Source organism: Argopecten irradians, chromosome 9 (assembly GCF_041381155.1).
Source record: "Argopecten irradians isolate NY chromosome 9, Ai_NY, whole genome shotgun sequence".
Lineage (NCBI taxonomy): Eukaryota > Metazoa > Mollusca > Bivalvia > Pectinida > Pectinidae > Argopecten > Argopecten irradians.
The window spans coordinates 34,149,290-34,170,838 of record NC_091142.1 but is presented as its reverse complement, the minus strand read 5'-3'; the positions used below and the strand labels follow the sequence as shown (position 1 = coordinate 34,170,838).

General features: G+C 35.7%; 2 protein-coding genes and 1 long non-coding RNA gene across 3 annotated transcripts; 2 read left to right on the top strand and 1 right to left on the bottom strand.

Moving 5' to 3' along the window:
- The first annotated feature begins 400 nt into the window (after nt 1-400).
- LOC138332139 (uncharacterized) lies at nt 401-1,599 on the top strand. Its single transcript, XM_069280121.1, has one exon. It carries the CDS (start codon nt 616-618, stop codon nt 1,456-1,458), a length of 843 nt encoding a protein of 280 aa, XP_069136222.1. The 5' UTR covers nt 401-615; the 3' UTR covers nt 1,459-1,599.
- A 1,886-nt stretch (nt 1,600-3,485) lies between these two features.
- On the bottom strand, nt 3,486-6,080 carry LOC138332138 (ATP-dependent DNA helicase RecQ-like). The gene is made up of 2 exons (XM_069280120.1): nt 5,487-6,080; nt 3,486-4,956 (listed from the first exon to the last, which is right to left on the bottom strand). The coding sequence occupies exons 1-2, from the start codon at nt 5,924-5,926 to the stop codon at nt 3,768-3,770; spliced, it is 1,629 nt and encodes a 542-aa protein (XP_069136221.1). The 5' UTR covers nt 5,927-6,080; the 3' UTR covers nt 3,486-3,767.
- Nucleotides 6,081-14,998: 8,918 nt separating this feature from the next.
- LOC138330951 (uncharacterized) lies at nt 14,999-18,831 on the top strand. The gene is made up of 4 exons (XR_011209634.1): nt 14,999-15,202; nt 16,630-16,740; nt 17,695-17,805; nt 18,299-18,831. It is a non-coding gene; the product is annotated as an uncharacterized lncRNA (long non-coding RNA).
- The last annotated feature ends 2,718 nt before the right edge of the window (nt 18,832-21,549 follow it).

Below are 21,549 nucleotides of genomic sequence, written 5' to 3'. Positions count from 1 at the left end.
ATTTCCCTCTTTTGAAATCTTTACTAATTTTTCTACGTTTCCTCTCAGAAGATGTAAGTATACTCGGCCTCCCTTTCTTTCGTTTTGTGCCTTGCTTGTCCGCCATTTTTCGTATCTTCTTTTTCAAGCGGTCACGCATGCGCAAACTATACACTTCTCATCAGAATATGGGCAGGGCTAAACATATAGTGGCGGACCGCCACAATATAATTTAATTAATTAATCAAACGGACAATTTACTTCTCCTAACTTCTAAATTTTGTTATTCACGCAAGGGCCATGAATTCCAAGGTACGTTAAAAATTCAAATGGCCGAGCTTTTTTATTTTACAAAAGTTTTGACTACAGTTATAAGGAATACCCCTTTAACCTTTAATTTGTCTCCATAAAGTAAATGCAGCAAATGCTAAATTATTTTCTTTAAACTTGGTAAATTTCTAAGTCTCATTAAGAGTTTATCGATTTGTAAAGTTTTTGTGTTTATGAAATATTATGATTTATTTATGAAATGTCATATCAGATTGACAGACATGTACTTAATTTATTTTTATGTACGTTTGTATAAATATGTTCTGTTGATAATTTTGTAGGATTTAAATATTTATAATTTCAGACATGGAAGTGATGAATGCACAGTATTCAGAACTTGATGCTCAAAATGATGCACTGAAAGACATGTTCGATCCTGTAATAAACAGGTATCAATGCATAGAATGCAACAAAGTGTACAAAAAGGAAGGTTTCTTAAAACGACATCTGAGCAAGGAGCATGATTGGTTATTTGGTGTTGACAACCAGGATGTCCAGTCACCGGACCATATTGCCATCTACAGATCATCATATATGAAATGTGCTTTGTTGTTGCGCGACATTGAAGATGCTTATAAAATGGCAGATGGTGACAGGATAGCTGCAACAGCCAAGTTCCAACTATTACTATCCCATGTTGGGAGACACACAAAGTATCAAGTTTGGCTGTTCAACTTCCTGGCTTACATCTACGGAATTCTTTCTCCAAAAATGGCCTTTGAGTATAAATGGAACTGCACATCTAATTTGCAAGGTGGCATAGGCAACAACATCCCCAATGACAACCTGGTGGAAATACAGGTGCAGAGAATAAAGAAAAAAATCCAGACACAGGGGTCAAATGCCACATATGAAAGTGCCAGGAAAGCCGCACTGGCTTTGCAAGTTCAAGACGCAATAAAACAAAACATTGCAAAGCAAGGTCAAGCCAAAAAGTCTGGAAGAAAGCGCCCTAAAGTTTCAAAAGCAGGAGATGTTTTCCTGATGGCTGACAAGCTCATCAAAGCTGGTATTATGGAGAACATTCCTGGATGTGAATTCAATACATATCGCGGATTCAAAGACATCTATGCTAGGGTGAAAATTAACGATTTTCATTCTTGGGTGACACAAGCCAAAGAAAGACTGTCTATGGAAGAAAGGCACTAGTTCCAGATATTCCATGACTGTGTCTGCCGAGGAAGTGTATTAAGAGTTCGTTTACATTACATGACTGTGTCTATATAGAAGAAGTGTATTAAGAGTTCATTTACATTCCATGACTGTGTCTATATAGAAGTGTATTAAGAGTTCATTTACATTACATGACTGTGTCTATATAGAAGTGTACTAAGAGTTTATTTACATTCCATGACTGTGTCTATATAGAAGAAGTGTATTAAGAGTTCATTTACATTCCATGACTGTGTCTATATAGAAGTGTATTAAGAGTTCATTTACATTACATGACTGTGTTGATATAGAAGAAGTGTACTAAGAGTTTATTTACATTCCATGACTGTGTCTATATAGAAGAAGTGTACTAAGAGTTTATTTACATTCCATGACTGTGTCTATATAGAAGAAGTGTATTAAGAGTTCATTTACATTCCATGACTGTGTCTATATAGAAGAAGTGTATTAAGAGTTCATTTACATTACATGACTGTGTTGATATAGAAGAAGTGTACTAAGAGTTTATTTACATTCCATGACTGTGTCTATATAGAAGAAGTGTACTAAGAGTTTTATTTACATTCCATGACTGTGTCTATATAGAAGAAGTGTATTAAGAGTTTATTTACATTACATAACTGTCTATATAGAAGAAGTGTATTAAGAGTTTATTTACATTTCATGACTGTGTCTATATAGAAGAAGTGTACTAAGAGTCCATTTACATTACATGACTGTGTCTATATAGAAGAAGTGTACTAAGAGTTTATTTACATTCCATAACTGTCTATATAGAAGAAGTGTATTAAGAGTTTATTTAATTTACATTCCATGACTGTGTCTATATAGAAGAAGTGTATTAAGAGTTTATTTAATTTACATTCCATGACTGTGTCTATATAGAAGAAGTGTATTAAGAGTTCATTTACATTCCATGACTGTAGAAGAAGTATATTTTAAACACTTACGTAATTACTTATTGGATTTAAAATATTTATGCAGATTTTGACTTTGAAGAGGCTTCATGACAGTTTGATATTTTCTTTAACTACAGATCTAGAGCAAAAGTGGTGTGATGGGTGGTCTTCATGTTGGCTCTTATTACTTTCCATAAATTGGTTTAGTTCTAGGCAATGATTTGATAAAACATGTCACAAATATAAAACAGAAATATCTGTGATATTTCAGGGATGTCATTATCACTTGCTATTTATATATACTAATAATATATTGTCAGCAGCTGCACAAGCTAAGCTTTATGTCATTATTTGTTACATCAAAGTGCAATATGTATTTTTATTTTGTGAAGAGTAAAAAATAAATATCTTGTTATTTATTAGAAATAAATGTCTGGGCTTTTCACTTCAATTTGTTCATTGAAAGGAATTGGGGCTATATTGGTGTTTTATTATTATCTTGTCAAGGTCATTATATAAAAGTTTGCAGGGAACAGCACTTATAATTAGCAGAGGGCAATTGTAATGAGAAAACCTATTTAACAAGTAATGTCTTGACTTTTATTATATTAGCTCACCATCGTTTAGATAGTGGTCATGGGCTTTTCAAATAACCTTTAGTCCGTGGTCCATCCTTATGTTAACAATTATTGCTACTGCTACATTCTGAATGAATCTTTCTCAAATTTCAAATGTAGGTTCCTTAGAGCCTTATTTAGTCATATATACATATATTACATTATGGAACCGATTGGTCAACAATTAAAAAGAGGGCAACCAGGCAGCTATCTTTGATTTGATAGATAAAGTTTGTTATTTCTCAAAAAGTACTGCACAGATCTTGTCTCAAATTCCATATGTAGGTTCCCCTTGGGCCATAATTGTGCTTACTTCTTTTTAAGACCAGTCAGTCAACTACATGACTTCCATCTTTTATTTGATAGTTGAAGTTTGAAAAACAGAGCATACATCTATCTTTGGTGATCACCAAGACCGCTATGGGATTTTTTCTTGTAAATAATGAAACAAGATTAAGTTAACAGTAAATTTAATTTATTCCAGCATAATTAATTTACAAAAAATACTTTATTCATTCAAATGCATTATAAGTAAGACGTAAATTACGGTTAATGAAACAATATGTAGGTAGATCAATAACATTGTAAACTCTTGATCTATTAATGATATTCTTAATTTAATAAAAGTTTTAAGCTGTGCCGTTCAGAACTTTAACACAAATATCCAGTTGGAAAAAGTTTTCAACTACCAAATTTATGTAACCACTATATCCTTTTGCAAACACAAAAATAAATTATATTATACAGTCTGACATTTAGCTTCCTGTTATTATTCCGAGTCATCATTTGGAACTACATCACTGTCCGAGAGCATGTCATACATTTCTGTGTCACCAGTAACAGTATTTATTACTTGCATTATCTGTACAGCTATTTCATAAGACCATACTGGGTACATTTTCAAAATATCAGATGTTGAAAAAATTCTTGGACAGTTTAAGACAATACTGTCAATAACTTGGTCTGTAATACCATGTAGAATTTCTGATCTCATCACAATATTACTTAGATTGGATTCAAGTGTGAACTTCAACACTGACAGTTTGTGTTTTAACAAACGTCTGTCTTCATTAGTGACTTCACGCTCTAATTCATTGGTATCTTCGAATTCCTCGGCATCATGGCGTACATATGCTGCATGTATGTCAGGACAAGACTCCTCTTTGCAATCACAATGCTTTTCGCAGACATCACAGCATTTATGTTTTGGTGAAATGGATACATGTTCAGATGCATAAGAGTCACAAAGGGTTTTATGTCTGCATGTTGTGTCATCTTTGATAAGTTTTACCAAATCACTCTCCACTTTACTCAGGTGTCCTTTATGCATCTTATACAATACCAGTTCTTTACTGTAACTTCCATCACGGCCAGCTCGACCCATTTGCTGCACAAAAGTGTCCATTTCTCTAGGCAACCCATAATGAATAATGTCATTTACACCATAGAAATTAACACCCATACCAGCAGAATTGGTACATATAAGTATTCGAATTTTACCATTTTCTGCCATGTCCTTTCTGATTTCTTCCTTAATTTTCTCATTTGTTTTGCTATGATACATTTGAAAATGATCACGATGTTGTCCAGAATGTTTGAGGAAAGTTAGGTATACTTTGGAAACATTTGCAATGCTTTCACACAAGATGACATGTCTGGGTAATTCTCCTTTTTGGCTGTTGAAGTCATTGATCAAAAATTTAAACACCTCTGACAGGTTGTCATTGTTGGGGATGCAGACTGTGGTGATCTTTATGTTTGATCTATCTGGTGAATCCAAAACAACATCCGAGTGTACTTTGAAGCACAGACTTCTCATTATTTTTCTTCTGTCCGTTGGTCCTGCAGTTGCTGTCAGAGCAAGAATTGGTACCCTGTTGTCGCACACAGATCTTAATTCTCCAACCCTTGCAAAACTACTGCGAAAAGTTCCTTCCTTCTCAGCTGTACTTTTGCCCCTATTAAAATAAAATGAAATTATCATTAATATAACAGGTACATTCAGCAATTGTTTTTCTTCTTTTAAAATATGTTTGTTTTTAGGGTCGACGTTTCCCGTTTTCATTTTATTCATCAAGTATTTTTAAGTGTGAATGATTTGTCACTCAACGTTTTCGACGTATACGTTGCAGGGCTTTTGTGTTTGTGCACTGACCATGATGTTGGGCAACAAATTATTTTACTTTGGCGTAACCTTTGATGTAGCTTGCGGGTGTCAGACAAAAAAGTGTTTCTTGAGAATTTTTTTTATTCACGGCTCATAGGCGTCTTACATGGTATTTAGTTGGGAGACTGATTTATCCTTCTCGCTTATAAATCATTGTTTTCATGTTTAAATAGAGATAATGAGCAGTAGAAAGAAATACATAAAAATGTCAGTTTCTATTAAGCACCTCAACTTTTGTCATGACAATTATTGTTAGTTTACGTTGTCAAATGAAAATTCTGTTTCGTATATACTCAAAGTGTACCATTCCAGCGATCTTACCATTTCATTACGGTATGCGCTTCGTCCACAACTATCAAACCAAGTTTGCTCTGATAGGGGTCCTGTCCGAGCATCGTTCGCCAAATTGTATCCTCCACTACGTGCTCTGCGTTGCTGAATATAAAATCGTAGTGTCCGGCTAAGATGTTGTCGTTGTCGTCGGTGTTCTTGCCTATATATGTGGCCTTAAATCCTAGTTCGTTTAAACGTCGACATTGGTCGTGCATGATGCTAACAAGTGGCGCAACAACCAGAACCATTTTCCCTTCGTTAAGCAATGGAAAGCTTTCATAAGCTAATGATTTTCCACTTCCTGTTCTCGTACCAACAAAAACATCTTTCCCTGCATTAATGGACTCTATTGCTCGTATCTGTGAAGATCTAAGCTGTGGTATTTTAAATCTGTCACATACAACCTGTTGTTCAAAGGACGCCGCCATTTTCTCAACCCATAGATCAGTGATACGAGCTATTTCATTGGTTGAGTATTACGTAAATGAAAGGGGCGCAACTGCGGTGATCCAGCAGGTGGCGCTGTATGGAAACACGAAATTCAAAATGAGATAAGCCAAGGGTAAAAGCAGAGTATCGGCTTACACCTATGAAGTACACATTTCATGTTGAATTTCGGCTTACACCTATGAAGTACACATTTCATGTTGAATTTCTCGTTGTCCAGTTGGCATTTATACTAAAAGCAATTAAATGCTTAAATTCATATACAATAACAATTTTGCAATAAAGTAACGAGAAATATATATGGAATAATCAATTCATTATCGCCAAGGGCGAATATGTTAACAGCTATTTTAATAGCCATCTTCTGTGGCAATTATGATTTTACAGTTATGATATCAAAAAAATAAAACAGCAACACATCCCACCCGGTCACATAATACTGACAACGGGCGAAACAGTCGTCCCACACCCGGTATGCTGAGCGAAAAGCAGGAGCAGAAACTACCACTTTTATAGACTATAGTGTGTCTCGGCCAAAGGATAGAAACACAGACATTCCCTCACAGGGGCGGGCGCTCAACCGAAGGCCAAAAGTGAGGCGGTGCCAAGAGGAAAGTCAGTCTGGAAGAAAGAAAAGATAACATCCTAAATTTAGTCGCCTTTTACAACATTACCAATTAGCTTGTGGTCTGTTGATACTTGGTATCTTCATTGATCTTAAAGTAATTATATACCAGTCCCCAAAAACACGCACATGGGGGGTCGTCTTTACATTAACCTGTCTGTTTACCGTAATTATATATCAGTCCCCAAAAACACACACATGGGAGGTCGTCTTTACATTAACCTGTCTGTTTACCGTAATTATATATCAGTCCCCAAAAACACGCACATGGGAGGTCGTCTTTACATTAACCTGTCTGTTTACCGTAATTATATATCAGTCCCCAAAAACACGCACATGGGAGGTCGTCTTTACATTAACCTGTCTGTTTACCGTAATTATATATCAGTCCCCAAAAACACGCACATGGGAGGTCGTCTTTACATTAACCTGTCTGTTTACCGTAATTATATATCAGTCCCCAAAAACACGCACATGGGAGGGCGTCTTTACATTAACCTGTCTGTTTACCGTAATTATATATCGGTCCCCAAAAACACGCACATGGGAGGTCGTCTTTACATTAACCTGTCTGTTTACCGTAATTATATATCAGTCCCCAAAATTACGCACATGGGAGGTCGTCTTTACATTAATCTGTCTATTTACCGTTATTATACCAGTCCCCAAAACCACGCACATGGGAGGTCGTCTTTACATTAACCTGTCTGTTATTAGGACGTTAATCTTATCAAAAAAATTCATTTTCAAATGTGTGCACAGAATGCTAGTAATGTATTAATATTTATGATGAAAAATCAAAGAAATGCCACCGAGTACCCTTTTCCATCGTTATTTGTTTCCCCCATGAATATGTGTTGGGAGGCATAGGAATTGTACCTGCTGCCGCTATTGCATGCGTAAAAGGACACTAATTTTAGGATCTTATCTTTTCTTTCTTGCATTACTTTTTCCTTCCTTACACTTAGCACTCAACATACAGGGAGTAGACGACTGGTTTGCCCCTTTTCAGCAATGTGACTGACTGGAGTGTTGCCTTGGGTCTGCTTTCTCCCAAAACAGGCACCTCGCACTTCAGACATGCAAGAGACTACAAACACGGGAGACCCTGACTGTTAATAGGAGGCTTATTTAACAAACAATCGTGTATTGAAAATTTACACGCACATATAAGTCATCGATTTTTAAATTATTGTTAAAACTACACTAATTTGCGCTTGAAATGAAAATTTAGAAATACATTACAAGTAATTGAATTTTGGTTTCCGTTTTACAATAACATAAATACATCTTTTGAATTTTATTGAACTTTAAATAACATTTTATTGTTGAATTTGGTTGTATGTATATTTGTGCGCCAAGTACTAATTTTAGGTCAGTGGTTTTTAGCTCACCTGGCCCGAAGGGCCGGTGAGCTTATTTCATGGCGCGGCGTCCGTCGTCCGTCCGTCCGTCGTCCGTCCGTCAACATTTCCTTTAAATCGCTACTAGTCATAGAGTTCTGGATGGATTGTAACCAAATTTGGCCACAAACATCCTTGGGGGAAGGGGAACAGAACTTGTATAAATTTTGGCTCTGACCCCCTGGGGGCAGGAGGAGCGGGGCCCAATAGGGGTAATAGAGGTAAATCCTATAAATTGCTACTTGTCCTAGAGTTCTGCATGGATTGTAACCAAATTTGGCCACAAACATCCTTGGGGGAAGGGGAACAGAACTTGTATAAATTTTGGCTCTGACCCCCTTGGGGCAGGAGGGATGGGGCCCAATTGGGGAAATAGAGGTAAATCCTATAAATTGCTACTTGTCCTAGAGTTCTGCATGGATTGTAACCAAATTTGGCCACAAACATCCTTGGGGGAAGGGGAACAGAACTTGTATAAATTTTGGCTCTGACCCCCTTGGGGCAGGAGGGATGGGGCCCAATTGGGGAAATAGAGGTAAATCCTATAAATTGCTACTTGTCCTAGAGTTCTGCATGGATTGTAACCAAATTTGGCCACAAACATCCTTGGGGGAAGGGGAACAGAACTTGTATAAATTTTGGCTCTGACCCCCTGGGGGCAGGAGGGGCGGGGCCCAATAGGGGAAATAGAGGTAAATCCTAAAAAATTCTACTTGTCTTAGAGTTCTGCATGGATTGTAACCAAATTTGGCCAGAAACATCCTTGGGGTTAACAGAATTCGTATAAATTTTGGCTTTGACCCCCCTGGAGGAGAAAGAGTGGGGCCCAATAGGGGAATTAGAGGTAAATATCCAAATTTCTTCAGAAAAGAAACAATGAACTTATATTCAGAACATTACTTGGCATTACAAACCAGGTGAGCGATACAGGTCCTCTGGGCCTCTTGTTCTTCAGGTGCTACTGCTGCCCTACACATACACATTGTAATCCTTAAATGACTTGTCAGTTTCCATTGATGTATCGGGATATATCAGAAATGATCAAAGTAGAAACTGTCCAATAACAACTTTATTCGTTGCCATTTCACTACATTAAAGTGAATCCTTTCCTTATGATATTCTTGTCTGCATTTCACAAATAAAGTTACAACACATAAGTTCTGTCAACCCTCGATGACTTAGTAATAGTACTGATGTACATGCTTAAACATAGTAGATGTTAACCTATGCCGACGAGTATCATGCCATAGCTAATTTGAGCTCTGATGGCTTGTTTGTTTGATTCATTAACGTCCTATTAACAGCTATGGTCATGTAAGGACGGCCTCCCATGTTTTCAGTGTGATGCGTGTATGTTGTGTGAGGTGCGTGTTTTGGGAGACTGTGGTATGTTCGTGTTGTGTCTTGTATAGTGGAACTGTTGCGCTCTGATGGCCATACACCCGCACCTCCTCGTACTCACAAAATTGCGCAAACATGGGAAGACATTGATTAATAAAAAAAAACCTCTGATGGCGGGACGTTGCTCTAATCCAACAGACAGTGTACATTCCTGTATAAACGTCATGCTCAGCAATTTCAACACAAATACATACTGGTGAGTCTGTTCTGGCAGAGAGAATCATGGAAAACTCGACTCATAAGTATGATTATGTTACCATTTGATGTGACAGGTTTCTGCCGGTAAGAATTACAGGCCATGTGAACCTGTGATTGTAAGTTATACATTATCTTGTTCCCAGGTTATGGCATTTGCATGCAAGTTTACAAAAACAGGTGTATATAAAATAACTTCAAAAGCAAATCAGTAAGTTTGAAACTGGTCAACAAGACAATTCGATTCAGTTCAACCAATGTTTTTTTTTTTTTTTTTTTTTTTTTTGCTGTGTCAGCAGTGTCACCCTGATACGGTCCCAGGTGATCATGATGGACCACTTTAGGCTTTAACCTAGGTGTCTCTTGTAAAGTTGTATATAATATCATTCAACATATTGGTAATAGTATATGGTCCGTGGCATAGTTTTTGTCATTTCCGACACTTTCCTACATACCTATATGTATTATTTAACCAGAATAAGTCACCTCTACTATATGTAGATTGTTTACTTTTATTGCCATACTGTTTCTTAATTCTGGTGTGCGAAATATTTAAATTTCGTCTTGCTATCTCATGTACATTTAACATATGATCTAATAAATTTCTAGTGTAATCTGATGTTTGACTTGTATAATTTTCTTTAATAGGACTGCCATAGCACAGATCTACTGGAAGATTTATCTCCCTTCCCATCATCCGTGTACATGGACTAAACCCTGTGGCCTCGTGTTCCGATGACATATATGCCATCATCAGCATAAGAATATACTCGTCCCAATCGGTTTGATTGTTAGAAACAAATTTCTTAAATATTTTCTATTGTCTGGTTTGCTCGCACAACCATTCCAACAAATTGGGGTCGATAACCCGTGGTACGAGTCTTATAGATCCCAATAATCTGACACATTTCTTTAAACAGGTAGGATTCAAAATTGGTTCCCTTATCTTTATCGAGTTGCATAGGCACTACAAATGCACAAAATACTCTTTCTACCAATTTACTGGCTATCGTTTTAGCCTCTTCATTCGGAACCGGGAAAGCATCCACCCACTTGGTGAAGTAATCATCTACAACAAGAAGATATTTATTGCCTTTCTTGCTGCGGGGTAGAGGACCTAGTATGTCCACAGCTGTTCTGATCGACCTGAAAAATAACAATACTTGGTCAATACCATGTCAGAATTATTTCATGCAAGTTTCAGCCAAATCGTACTGGTAGAAGAAGTTCAAAATGGGAAAAGTTTACTCACGGCACACGGCGGACGACGACGGACGAAGCATGATGACTATAGGCCAAGGTGATCCTGACTCTTCGGGTCAGATGACCTAAAAATGCAATTATCCTTGCAAATTTTATTTAAAAAACGTCTTCAAATTTTATGTAAATCATTTTTCAATAAGATTTTGTAATTAAATTCTATTCCTCTTAGAAAAGCATCGTGAAGAATTTCGTAAATAAGATTCGTTCCGGTTGCCATTTTTCGTGTTAGTCTTACCTGAAAAATCCCAGAGAAAAGAGTGGAAAAAAATCGGACGAAATATGGATTTTTCACTTTGGCCGCCCTGTTGGAGCAAAATTCAACATGCTTAAATACATGTATTTTAAAATGTAAAAAATAAAAATCTAAATTTAAGTTGCTCCACGAAGACGGTCAAAGTAAAATATTGAAAGGAGGTGTGGAATTCAGCCATGGATGTTTCAACAAGACGACTCAAAATTTAGCTTGTGTACGGGGGCTTGGTTGATGTGAATTCAGGGATGAAAATGTTCAGGCGATTGGCTGATTTCAGCCTTTTTGACTTTCAGAAAATAGGTTCCTAGTACCTGTAATTTCATATAATTTTCCACAAAAAAATAAATTTCAGCCTTTTCCAAAATTTTCCATTTTCATCATTGTGTGATAAAGACGATGTACGGGGGATTGGCATCATTAAAATGACAACCTTCACAATATGTTTAAAACAGATAATGTATAGTCTTCCAAACGACAGATGTAAAGTTTTCTTCCGACGTCTATGTGTTCGTAGATCTCATGTAAAGGTGTCAATGGAAAAGTAGGCCTACCAGACGAAGATGATGACTGTTGGTTAGTCTGTAGATTTTGTATACACGATCAGTTTGTTTATTTGCTGGCAATTTTGTTAAATTCTTTTAAAGAAATACAACTGCACCTGGTGTGATTCAAGTGCAGATGTCATAATATAATAGCAATATTAAGTTTTACTTTTGAATTGTAAACCATGGCTATGAATACGTTTTTCCATTGACCATTTTTTTTTTCTTTGCGTTTACAGGTGATGGCCGTTCATATTTGTTTTTACCGCCCGGAAAATTTTGATACGTTCCGCGGGGCTACCTGCCACCGGATTGAATGTCATACACAGCCAATATTCCCTAACCTGAAATTGACCAGAATTTCTGGTTGAAATTTTGACCTGAAATTGACCTGAAAGGAGCAGAACAGTCAATTGCAGGTTAAAAAACTAACCTGAATTTCACATTAAAATTCGCTGAGGTCAAATTCTGGTCAAATTCATGTGAAATTCTTGTCAATTTCAGGTTAGTTTTTTAACCTGAAATTGACCTCAAATTATATTCTGGTCAATTTCATGTGAAATTCTGGTCAATTTCAGGTTAGACTTTTAACCTGAAATTGACCTCAATTTTCTGAGGTCATTTTCAGGTGAAATTCTGGTCAAATTCATATGAAATTCTGGTCAAATTCAGGTTAAATTTTTAACATGAAACTGACATTTCTGCTCCTTTCAGGTCAATTTGACCAGAAATTGACCAGAATTTCAGGTCAATTTCAGGTCAAGTTTTCTTCATGTCATTTTCAGATCAATTTTACTGTCAATGTCATTTCCAGGTAAATGGTTCACTTGCATCAGGGTATTGTTAGAATTTGTAGCCATTTCTGAGCATATCAGGTGTTGCAATCACACTACTGAGGAATGTTTGGTGAATTTTGTCATTAAAATGTGACCATTGAATTGTTTTTTTCCTTGACATTTTCAACTTTACTGACCATAAGGAATGAGCGTGACCAAAAGTAGCAGAGGCGGCTTAACTACTTCTAAACCATGAACTTGGTGGATATAAAGGACCGCATCCAGTTCATAGCAAGGAGCTTATGGCCCTAAACATTCCAAATGATCAGGTCACGAGGCTACTAGGTTGCAGCATCCGCACATGTTTATAACCTCCTTCAACACGTACAGTCGGGTAATGCTACCATCAGGAGACAACCTAGCGAGGTCTTATAGAAATTACAGAATAGAAATCAATATTGTCTGACAAAAAAATCACATTTTAACAAGTATTCTTCACCATAGCATATTGTTTAAGTTTTATATACATGTACATGTAGATATACGTACATGTTGTAAATACATTTATCTATTAAAAGAAGAAATGACAATCACAGATTGTTTTGTCACTTCATGATAGCTTTAAACGATTCACATTCAAAGAGGTTCACCTTCTTCAACTCTTTTTTTCTAGGAACTTCGACTTTAGTGGGTCGATTTTTTTCGTAGAGGATCTGTTACACAGCCTAGAACCCTCCTCCCCTCCCTCCCCCTCCCCATCCATAGGAAAACAATGACAAAGTCTGTTTTCTGCTTTTTGTTATTTATCTTCCAAAAGTCCTTTACTTGATCTTCTTGCCACTGCAATCCCTGAAATGTAAAAGAGAAACATTTACATTTCAACTGAACATGATCTACAAGTTATTTAGCTGAATCTACGTCAAAATAAAACTGCATGTAATATACTGGAGATGGCATACTGTGTTAACACTTTCATTAGAAGTCGGAATCATATTGTACACTGTTCTGGAAATAAAGAACACTTTGTCATCAAATGCATTGGTTTTTTCCCTCTAAAATAGTCATAGTAAGATAAAAAAAATGTTCAAGTTTCTTTTAACATTTTTTGGGTTATATATACAATAAATCAGATGACTCAGCATTACCAGTGTTTAATTAAATTAAATTTTAAAAGTTTCAGGAAAAATCATATATACATGTAGCATCTGACATGTTTACTGTATATAGAATTCTACATAATTCTTTCATAAAATAAGTTATTGCAAAAGCTTAAGGATGTCGTATGGAATTGTTCTTATGAAATAAAGTCAGTCCCTTATTTTCCACGTATGGTTCTTCATAAAGATATTGTGTGCGTGTTATATTTGATACTTTATTAGAAACCATTTAATGTATCGTTGTAACTGCAATAAGGTAATATTAGTCAGTCATGTCATGATGTACTTCATGTCCAAATATATATACATGTATTAGCAACCTGCATAGCTAGAGATACCAACAGGCATGCATTTACACTACAATTACAATTATTAAATATCCCCAAATAACACGAATTTCATCACAAATATCAATACAGCAGTCAGTCAATTTTATTATACACAGCATAGGCCTACATGTACAAATGTAGTTGCCTGTTACAATATTTTACTCAACATGTAATTAACATAATAATAAGAAAACCAACAAATCAGAATAAATTAACAATAAATCTGTGTCATTATGACACTTAGAATGTTTTATGAAAGGCGTGATGTTTTACATACAATGATAATTATTCTATATAGACAATGCAATTTGTAACTTGGGTTTTTTTTAAGAACTTGTATCTTGACTTTAGTTTTAATAGGCCTAGCATAAAGTACAAATGTAGTTCTACATTGTACAATACTTGTCATTAGCTGCAACAAATTAGCTACTGTTTTAGCTAAAAGATATCACCTTCTGACTGATCTTTTTTTTATTCTTTTTCTTGTACAGGTACCCCTATACTTAAAACCACTTTTAAATATGGTACTGAAAATCAATAGGAGTAGTTTATATATGTATATTGTATATTTACATACCGTACATGTACAATTGACAAAACGTCAAGCTCCTGTGATTTACATGTACTGGCTAGGCTACTTAATAGTCATATTTTTTCTGTATTTTGACAAAATTTCAATTTACTGTCATAATTCTATTAAATTTTTCCTAAATTGCCAATTATTGCAGTTATGGGCTTAACGAATCACATTCCTAGGGAAATCTAATAAAATAACCGCAAGGAAAAAATATCCCAAGGGCCGGGTCAGGACCCCAATGAAACTTTTCACAAATATTGTCTGATCAACAAAACAACAACCTCGTTTGTTTTATGAGAGAGAAAAAATTCGTCTAAATTTCATATTCATATCGACGGATTACCTGAAACAACTTCTTTCGCCTCTACTCATTTTCTACGGAAGATTGTCAACATCCCGGCCTCTGTAGTCAAAACGCGCACGTGCTGTTGTTTACGTCTGCTCGATATAGATGGCGCTCTAGTTCAAATCTTGATCATCGATATGTTTATCATTTACGGATCGGCGGAGTCAAGCATCTCATCAACCCAGATTGGATGGAGTCTGTGACAACAGATCAAGACGGTGGCCTATGATATTGTCACAATATTTTGATTATATCGTCAATATTAGTGAATGTGGTGTAATACATTACGATATATGATGTTTGCCGGTACACTACGACTAGGATGCCTAACTGTCAGCGATATTACAAGCAGCTTAACTATGTTATCGAACAAAATACGACAATCACAAAGTAAGTTTGAGAAGCCAACATCTGATGAAAAATAAATCCTGTGCCGCCCGGAAGCGGAGAGGTTCTGATTAAGACAGTAGTTTTAGTGTGTCTTTTTATGACTCCATGTATTTACAAAGTACCTAAAGTTAAAGCCAAAATAAATCCGTAAGAAAGCCAAGTCCATCTGACCCAATAAATAAAGGTGTATACAATATGTCCGATAGGCCTACTGTTTGTTGGTCTACTCTATGTAGAGTCTAGTAGTTTGTGTATCATCAGGTCCTGTATGGAGTGTATTCATATCCATATTCAGTGAATTAGATTGTCACAACCCATACTGTAATGAATCCTTCAAATTACCTTTATAATCATGATTGGCATGAAGAAGTATACATGTACATTAATTGTACCCTACATGTAGACTACATAAATCTACATATAATATTTATAAGATTCAAGACTGTCATCATTCTCTATTGTCCATAACCTTGCTTAAATAGGCTTATATAAAGAATAAAGGTTAAATAAGAAATCAAATAAAACAGGAAATTAGAAATCAAATAAAATATGAACACTAGCTGTTAGTGTTATCACAACTTCAGTGTGGTAATTGTATAAATTCCACACCATTATGGATAATGTTTATATATGTTAATGGTGAAGTTTACATTGGTATACATTCTGCAGCTTCACAAATTAATATAGTGCATAATTATGTACATGTACCTACCAGGAAAGGATCCCTTCATGTTTTCGACACAGCTTTTTTAATGAAAAAAAATCACTAGACTAAGAAAATAGAAATACCAGAGTAGTGTTTAATTTAGATACAATAATAATGTTATAATTAATATAATCCTCACTCCTGATTCAATGATGGCATGAATGTTTTGTAAACATTCTTTAATTTGTTCTTAAATTTATCTATGGTACATATTGTGTCAACTGAATATTAATACAGATCCAACATTGATGTTTTCTTTGTGAATCTTATCAATATGCAATTTTGAAATGCATAGATTATTTATATTAAATAACTGGCAACCAATGGCTAAATATAATTATATGATTATTTAATAATATATTTCTAATATTTTGCTATCATGAAAATATAGAATATTGAAATTAATTGTGGATACTTATAATTACATTTTTTATGTTTAGTCTTTGATGAGGACATTTATAGAACTTTTAACTGATTCGATAGTTCTGTAAAAGTTTATTTTAAGAGAACAGTTATCAGCATGGTGTAATAGGGAAAAGTAAATCTTTAAAGAACCTTACTTGCAATATTGATTCAATAACCCCAAGTAAATACGGGTAGTTAACCTATAGGTACATATAGTTACATATACACAAAATGTATACATGTACATACATGTATATGTCAGAGATACAAACATGCTAATTTGCCATCATTAGTTTATTTTTCATTAATTTTCCAGATTTGACAGATTGATGTCTTTGAAAGTAAATACCGGAGATATAAAATTGATTTTAATCAAGAAAATATTCAAGGACTGGGCAAGAAGAACTTACCCAAACTTTTTTATTTGGTAAGCAAACAAAATGTGGTAAAAAAGTTTGTATGATATTGTACATATGAATGTCACTGTATTGATAAGTGTATTGGGAGCAAAGTTTTTATTCATTGTAAGTTTTATTCCATAATTAACTTTAAAATCAGATTGCTATAACTCATGTGGTATATTATACAATATACATGTATACTTCATAATATCTTCCCTTTGCGTTAGAATTGTACCTGCTGCCCCTATTGCATGATCGTAAAAGGCGACTAAATTTAGGATCTTATCTTTTCTCTTCTTTCTAACTGACTTTATCTTTCCTAATGCCTCCCTTGGCACCGCCTCACTTTTGGCCTTGAGTTGAGCGTTCGCCCCTGTGAGGAAGGCTCTGGATTCTATACCCTGGTCGAGACACACCAAAGTCTATAAAAGTGGTAGTTTCTGCTCCTGCTTAGCGTTCAGCATACAGGGTGTGGAACGACTGGTTCGCCCGTTGTCAGTATAATGTGACCGGGTGGGGTGTGTTGCTTGGTGTCTTCGGCGGCATGCTTCAGTGATATAGCACTATAAAAAGGGCAACAGTTCCACTATACAAGAAGATACAACACGAACATACCGCAGTCTCCCAGTACACTCACCTCGCACAACATACACGCAACACACCGCATACATGGGATGCCGTCCTTACATGACCATAGCTGTTAATAGGACGTTAATAAATCAAACAAACAAACAAACAAAATCCCTTTGAATGAGTTGAGATATATTGTATAAGAACTGGCTCTTCATCCTCTTCTTATCTAATAATATCCTACAAAGCCCTGCATTTCTGAAGTGTTAAATATATGACTTATGGTGATGAAATTTGAAGGATACATATGTAGTTCAATTCTGTCTCGGCATTGATCATAACAAAAAGGCACTAGTATTGTAGCCTCTTTGTTGTAAAACTTTATTAATGACAACTGTTGAATATTTCAGACTGACCACATTAAAATGCATGGCCACAAACAGCACTTTTCTCCAGACGTGACAGTGTTTGAAAATTGAAGATCAGCAAACTAGCCATGCCTCTTCGGCTACGAAGTTCATGTATTTTTTCACATCTGCAATGATTTCATACTTAAATACGAGTCGCCTTTCTGAAATTTATGAAACTTACTTAGTCAATATATTTCTTTTGTGACATTAAGTTCCCGCTTGTAAATTTTAAATAATGTGGTTAACATTTACCTTGTTTGAAACACATACATTTCTAATGTAAGAAATAAGGACTTTTTAGTTGTAGAATTTTAAATACATGTTGTAATACCTTCGAATGGGTCAAATGTCCATAATTAATTAACTTGGTAAAAGACACACAAATGGTTTTCGGGATGAATAACAATGGGTAATTTGACGAACAAATAAACAAAATGTTTTTTTCTTTTTTACTTGCGGTTAATTAAGACCAATATTCATATTTTATGCATTCCGGCAAACCACAGAAACATCTAGTAATACATACGTGTACATGCTATCATGATATTTACTTAGTCAACATCATATTCATTGTGGCATTTGTTTTTTATTTCTATTTTTTTAGGTTTTCTTTCTCCCTAAATGGATGGACTGCTGCCTTCTGTTGGTATGAGATTGCAGAAATCTGGGGCCAGTCAGTGCCTGTAACCCCTAAATTGGAGTGAGGAGTCCATACTCTGTTTGTCTGAATTATTGGTTAGGTCAACAAGCGACGGCTACTCTCAAGTAACAGGCTTGACCATGGCAACAAGGGATTTGATTGGCTACAAGGCAACACCTCTGGCCATATACACAGCTCCATATATATCACACTGACAAAACCCACGTCATTCTTTGTACAAAGCATGGACATATATGTAAAAAGTTAACTTAATCAGTGTATATACCAATTATTACCGAATTGTGTAATTATAAGTACAATTGCTATGTGTCAGAGCAAGAACTTTTGTACATACCGGTATATATATCGTGCATAATCTGCATATTTCTCTGTCCAAAGTGATGATCAAACAAGATATTGGTAAAGAGTTATCGCTCTTTGCTACAAATGATAAGCAAAACATTTGCTTAAGTTTTATGTAGCAGGGTTTTTTTTCTTAACTGCAAAATAAATACTGCTTTAAAAACACTTACAATGTCTTCTCTTCATTTTTCAGACGTTTTTATACTGGAGGAATCATTTTAATAGACCATTTTACAAATTATTTTTAATAGAAAGTAGATCTATGAAAGCCATAACAGTATCCAGTAAATGATCCAAAGAAAATTTGAAAATTTTTGGGTGACCTGAAAGTCACCCAAGGAAATCTTAACCAGAATTTCAGGTCAAGATTTCTTGACCTAAAATTGACCTGAAATTGACCAGAATTTCAGGTCAAGAAATCTTGACCTGAAATTCAGGTTAGGAAATATTGGCTGTGTAGTGACTTGACATTAAAGCTACATTATGTACGTCGCCGGAAAAGTAAGACGGAGCGCATGCATCACACCCGAGCTCTGTAGAGGAGGACAGAACAATAACTATTCAAGGTCGAAAAAATCCAGATTTCCAGGAGAAATGTTTTACCGAAAGATAGCCAATTCAAGCAAATTATGAAGTGTTCAGGTGAGGGCTCGGACGATGCAGATCTTGGGATAACACATGATGACGAAGAGTCGGAGAGATGCGGAGGATATGAGGAACTAATTTCCTTGGTCCCTTCTGTAAATGGGGAACTTAAGCGAGTAAGGAAGCTCGAGGACTATGTGGCGTTTAATCATCTTGTGTGTGCGGGTAGATTCCCACTGAACAACATAGCGTACTTGTTGTTCAATGACGTCGTCCGTTGGTTCAGTCTAGACAATTCCTCAGATATGAGATATTCTGACGTCACAATGCTCTTAGTAGGCAACGCAATATTGGTCATAGCGTTGTTTCGACATCGCGTTTGTACAAGAAAAACTACAATCTGGTATTTTCCACAATGCTCCAACACAACGAAGGTGAGAAGTATATTTTAGCATAGTTAATTGTAATATTTAATGATATTTACGGTGCAACGTTTGACGGAAATTATGTGACCATCAGCAGCTACAAAACTCGTAATCATAGTTTCATGCACTATTTATCATGCAATACGGTCGTGTTTGATGACAAACCAATGAACACTATAATTCAAGAATACAGCACGGAATATACCGCAGTCTCCCAAAACACGCACCTCTCACAACATACACGCAACACACCACATACATTGGAGGCCGTCCTTACATGACCATAGCTGTTAATAGGACGTTAATTAATCAAACAAACAAACAAACTTCAGTTTAATGCACACTTGTCCAGATGTCACCCTTTACTGATATTGTTCCGTCTCTTATATTGTCTGTTTTTTATCCTATCCTTAGTTGTCAGATTTATTGTTTATCATTTGCTGTTATTTATTTTTATCTAAAGATAATGTTTTCATACTTTAATACCTTTAGTTGCCCAGACCATTGGTCGGGAGGATATTGCAACGACAGACAACGGCATCCAAAAACCGAAAGTTGTAAAGAAGGTAATTAAATCTAAATACGAACGCTGGTTGGGGTCACTCAAGCGCTTCTGACCAGACGACAAAGCACAAGGTCCTGACCGTACCACATGACCACGTGATCATTGAGAGGTGGGAAACATGGCGTCGTCGCAGCAGAGTGGAGAAGATATGCAGACATATGCGTAAGTGAAATGTAAGTTTGTCTATCTATCAAATGAGTCGATGTGCATCACATTGTCACAATCTAAATAAATCTAATGTCGGTTTTTAAGTGAAGCGAGGCCCTTGTGGCGGTGTGCTGTCAAATTGTGCCCCGATTTGATTTGGTGCCACATATCCCTTTCTATCTAATAATGACATTGTCACAGAAATATACAGCATTACCACCAATATTGAAACTATTAAATACAGTGAAACTCAGTAACAGTGTTAATAAATTGTTTCTGCAGTACTGGGTAACCTATCAATCTTGTTTTCTCATTGAATGGGGAGGGGAGGGGGTCGCGGATCAACTGGAGTAGACTCACCTGACCAGAGCTCGAACACCTATTTATTTGTCGCTTCTCATTCCTAAAATCAGTCGATTCTTTTGTTCATGGTGCATAATAATTATGGTTTGTGTTGTCACTTTTCTTCTGCCAATAAGAAAAGTTCGCTTAGCAGTTCCGTAATTTGAATATGAGCAGACGACGTCTGACGGCAAATCACAAAATTGACGATCGCCAATATAAACAGCATCGCATGAAAGGTAGAAATATTCTAAAAATGTTTAATTATGCTATAATGATAGCAATTTTTTTTTCATAAATAAAAATAACACTTGCAACACATTTTGGCATAAATAACGAAAAAATGTGATTTTCTCAATTTTGGTTCACTTCCCGCCCCGTTAAAACGCGTGTAAGACCATTATTTCCGGTGTATTATCCACTTAGATTTTTGTCGAATATGAACAGGTTGTGGATTTAGAAAATATTTTTGTTGCTATTTTGAGAAATATTCGCCATAAGTCTGTCCAAAGTTACAAAACTAAAAAAACTAAAAAAAGTTACAATAATACAAACATCAATTATTGCTTACTATTTTAATTTCAACAGCCAAAATCCGTGTTTTTTGTTCGAGCACTGGTCAGAGGAGTCTATACGGAACAAATAGGTCCTGGTGTAAGTTGAAATGAGATAAAATGAGTTAACATGCTTCTTTCTCCATAAGATTGGCGATGACAAATAGTTCCAGACACATACACTGCGTAAATTGGTTTATGGGACTAGATCTAGGCCTAGTCACTTCATTTACA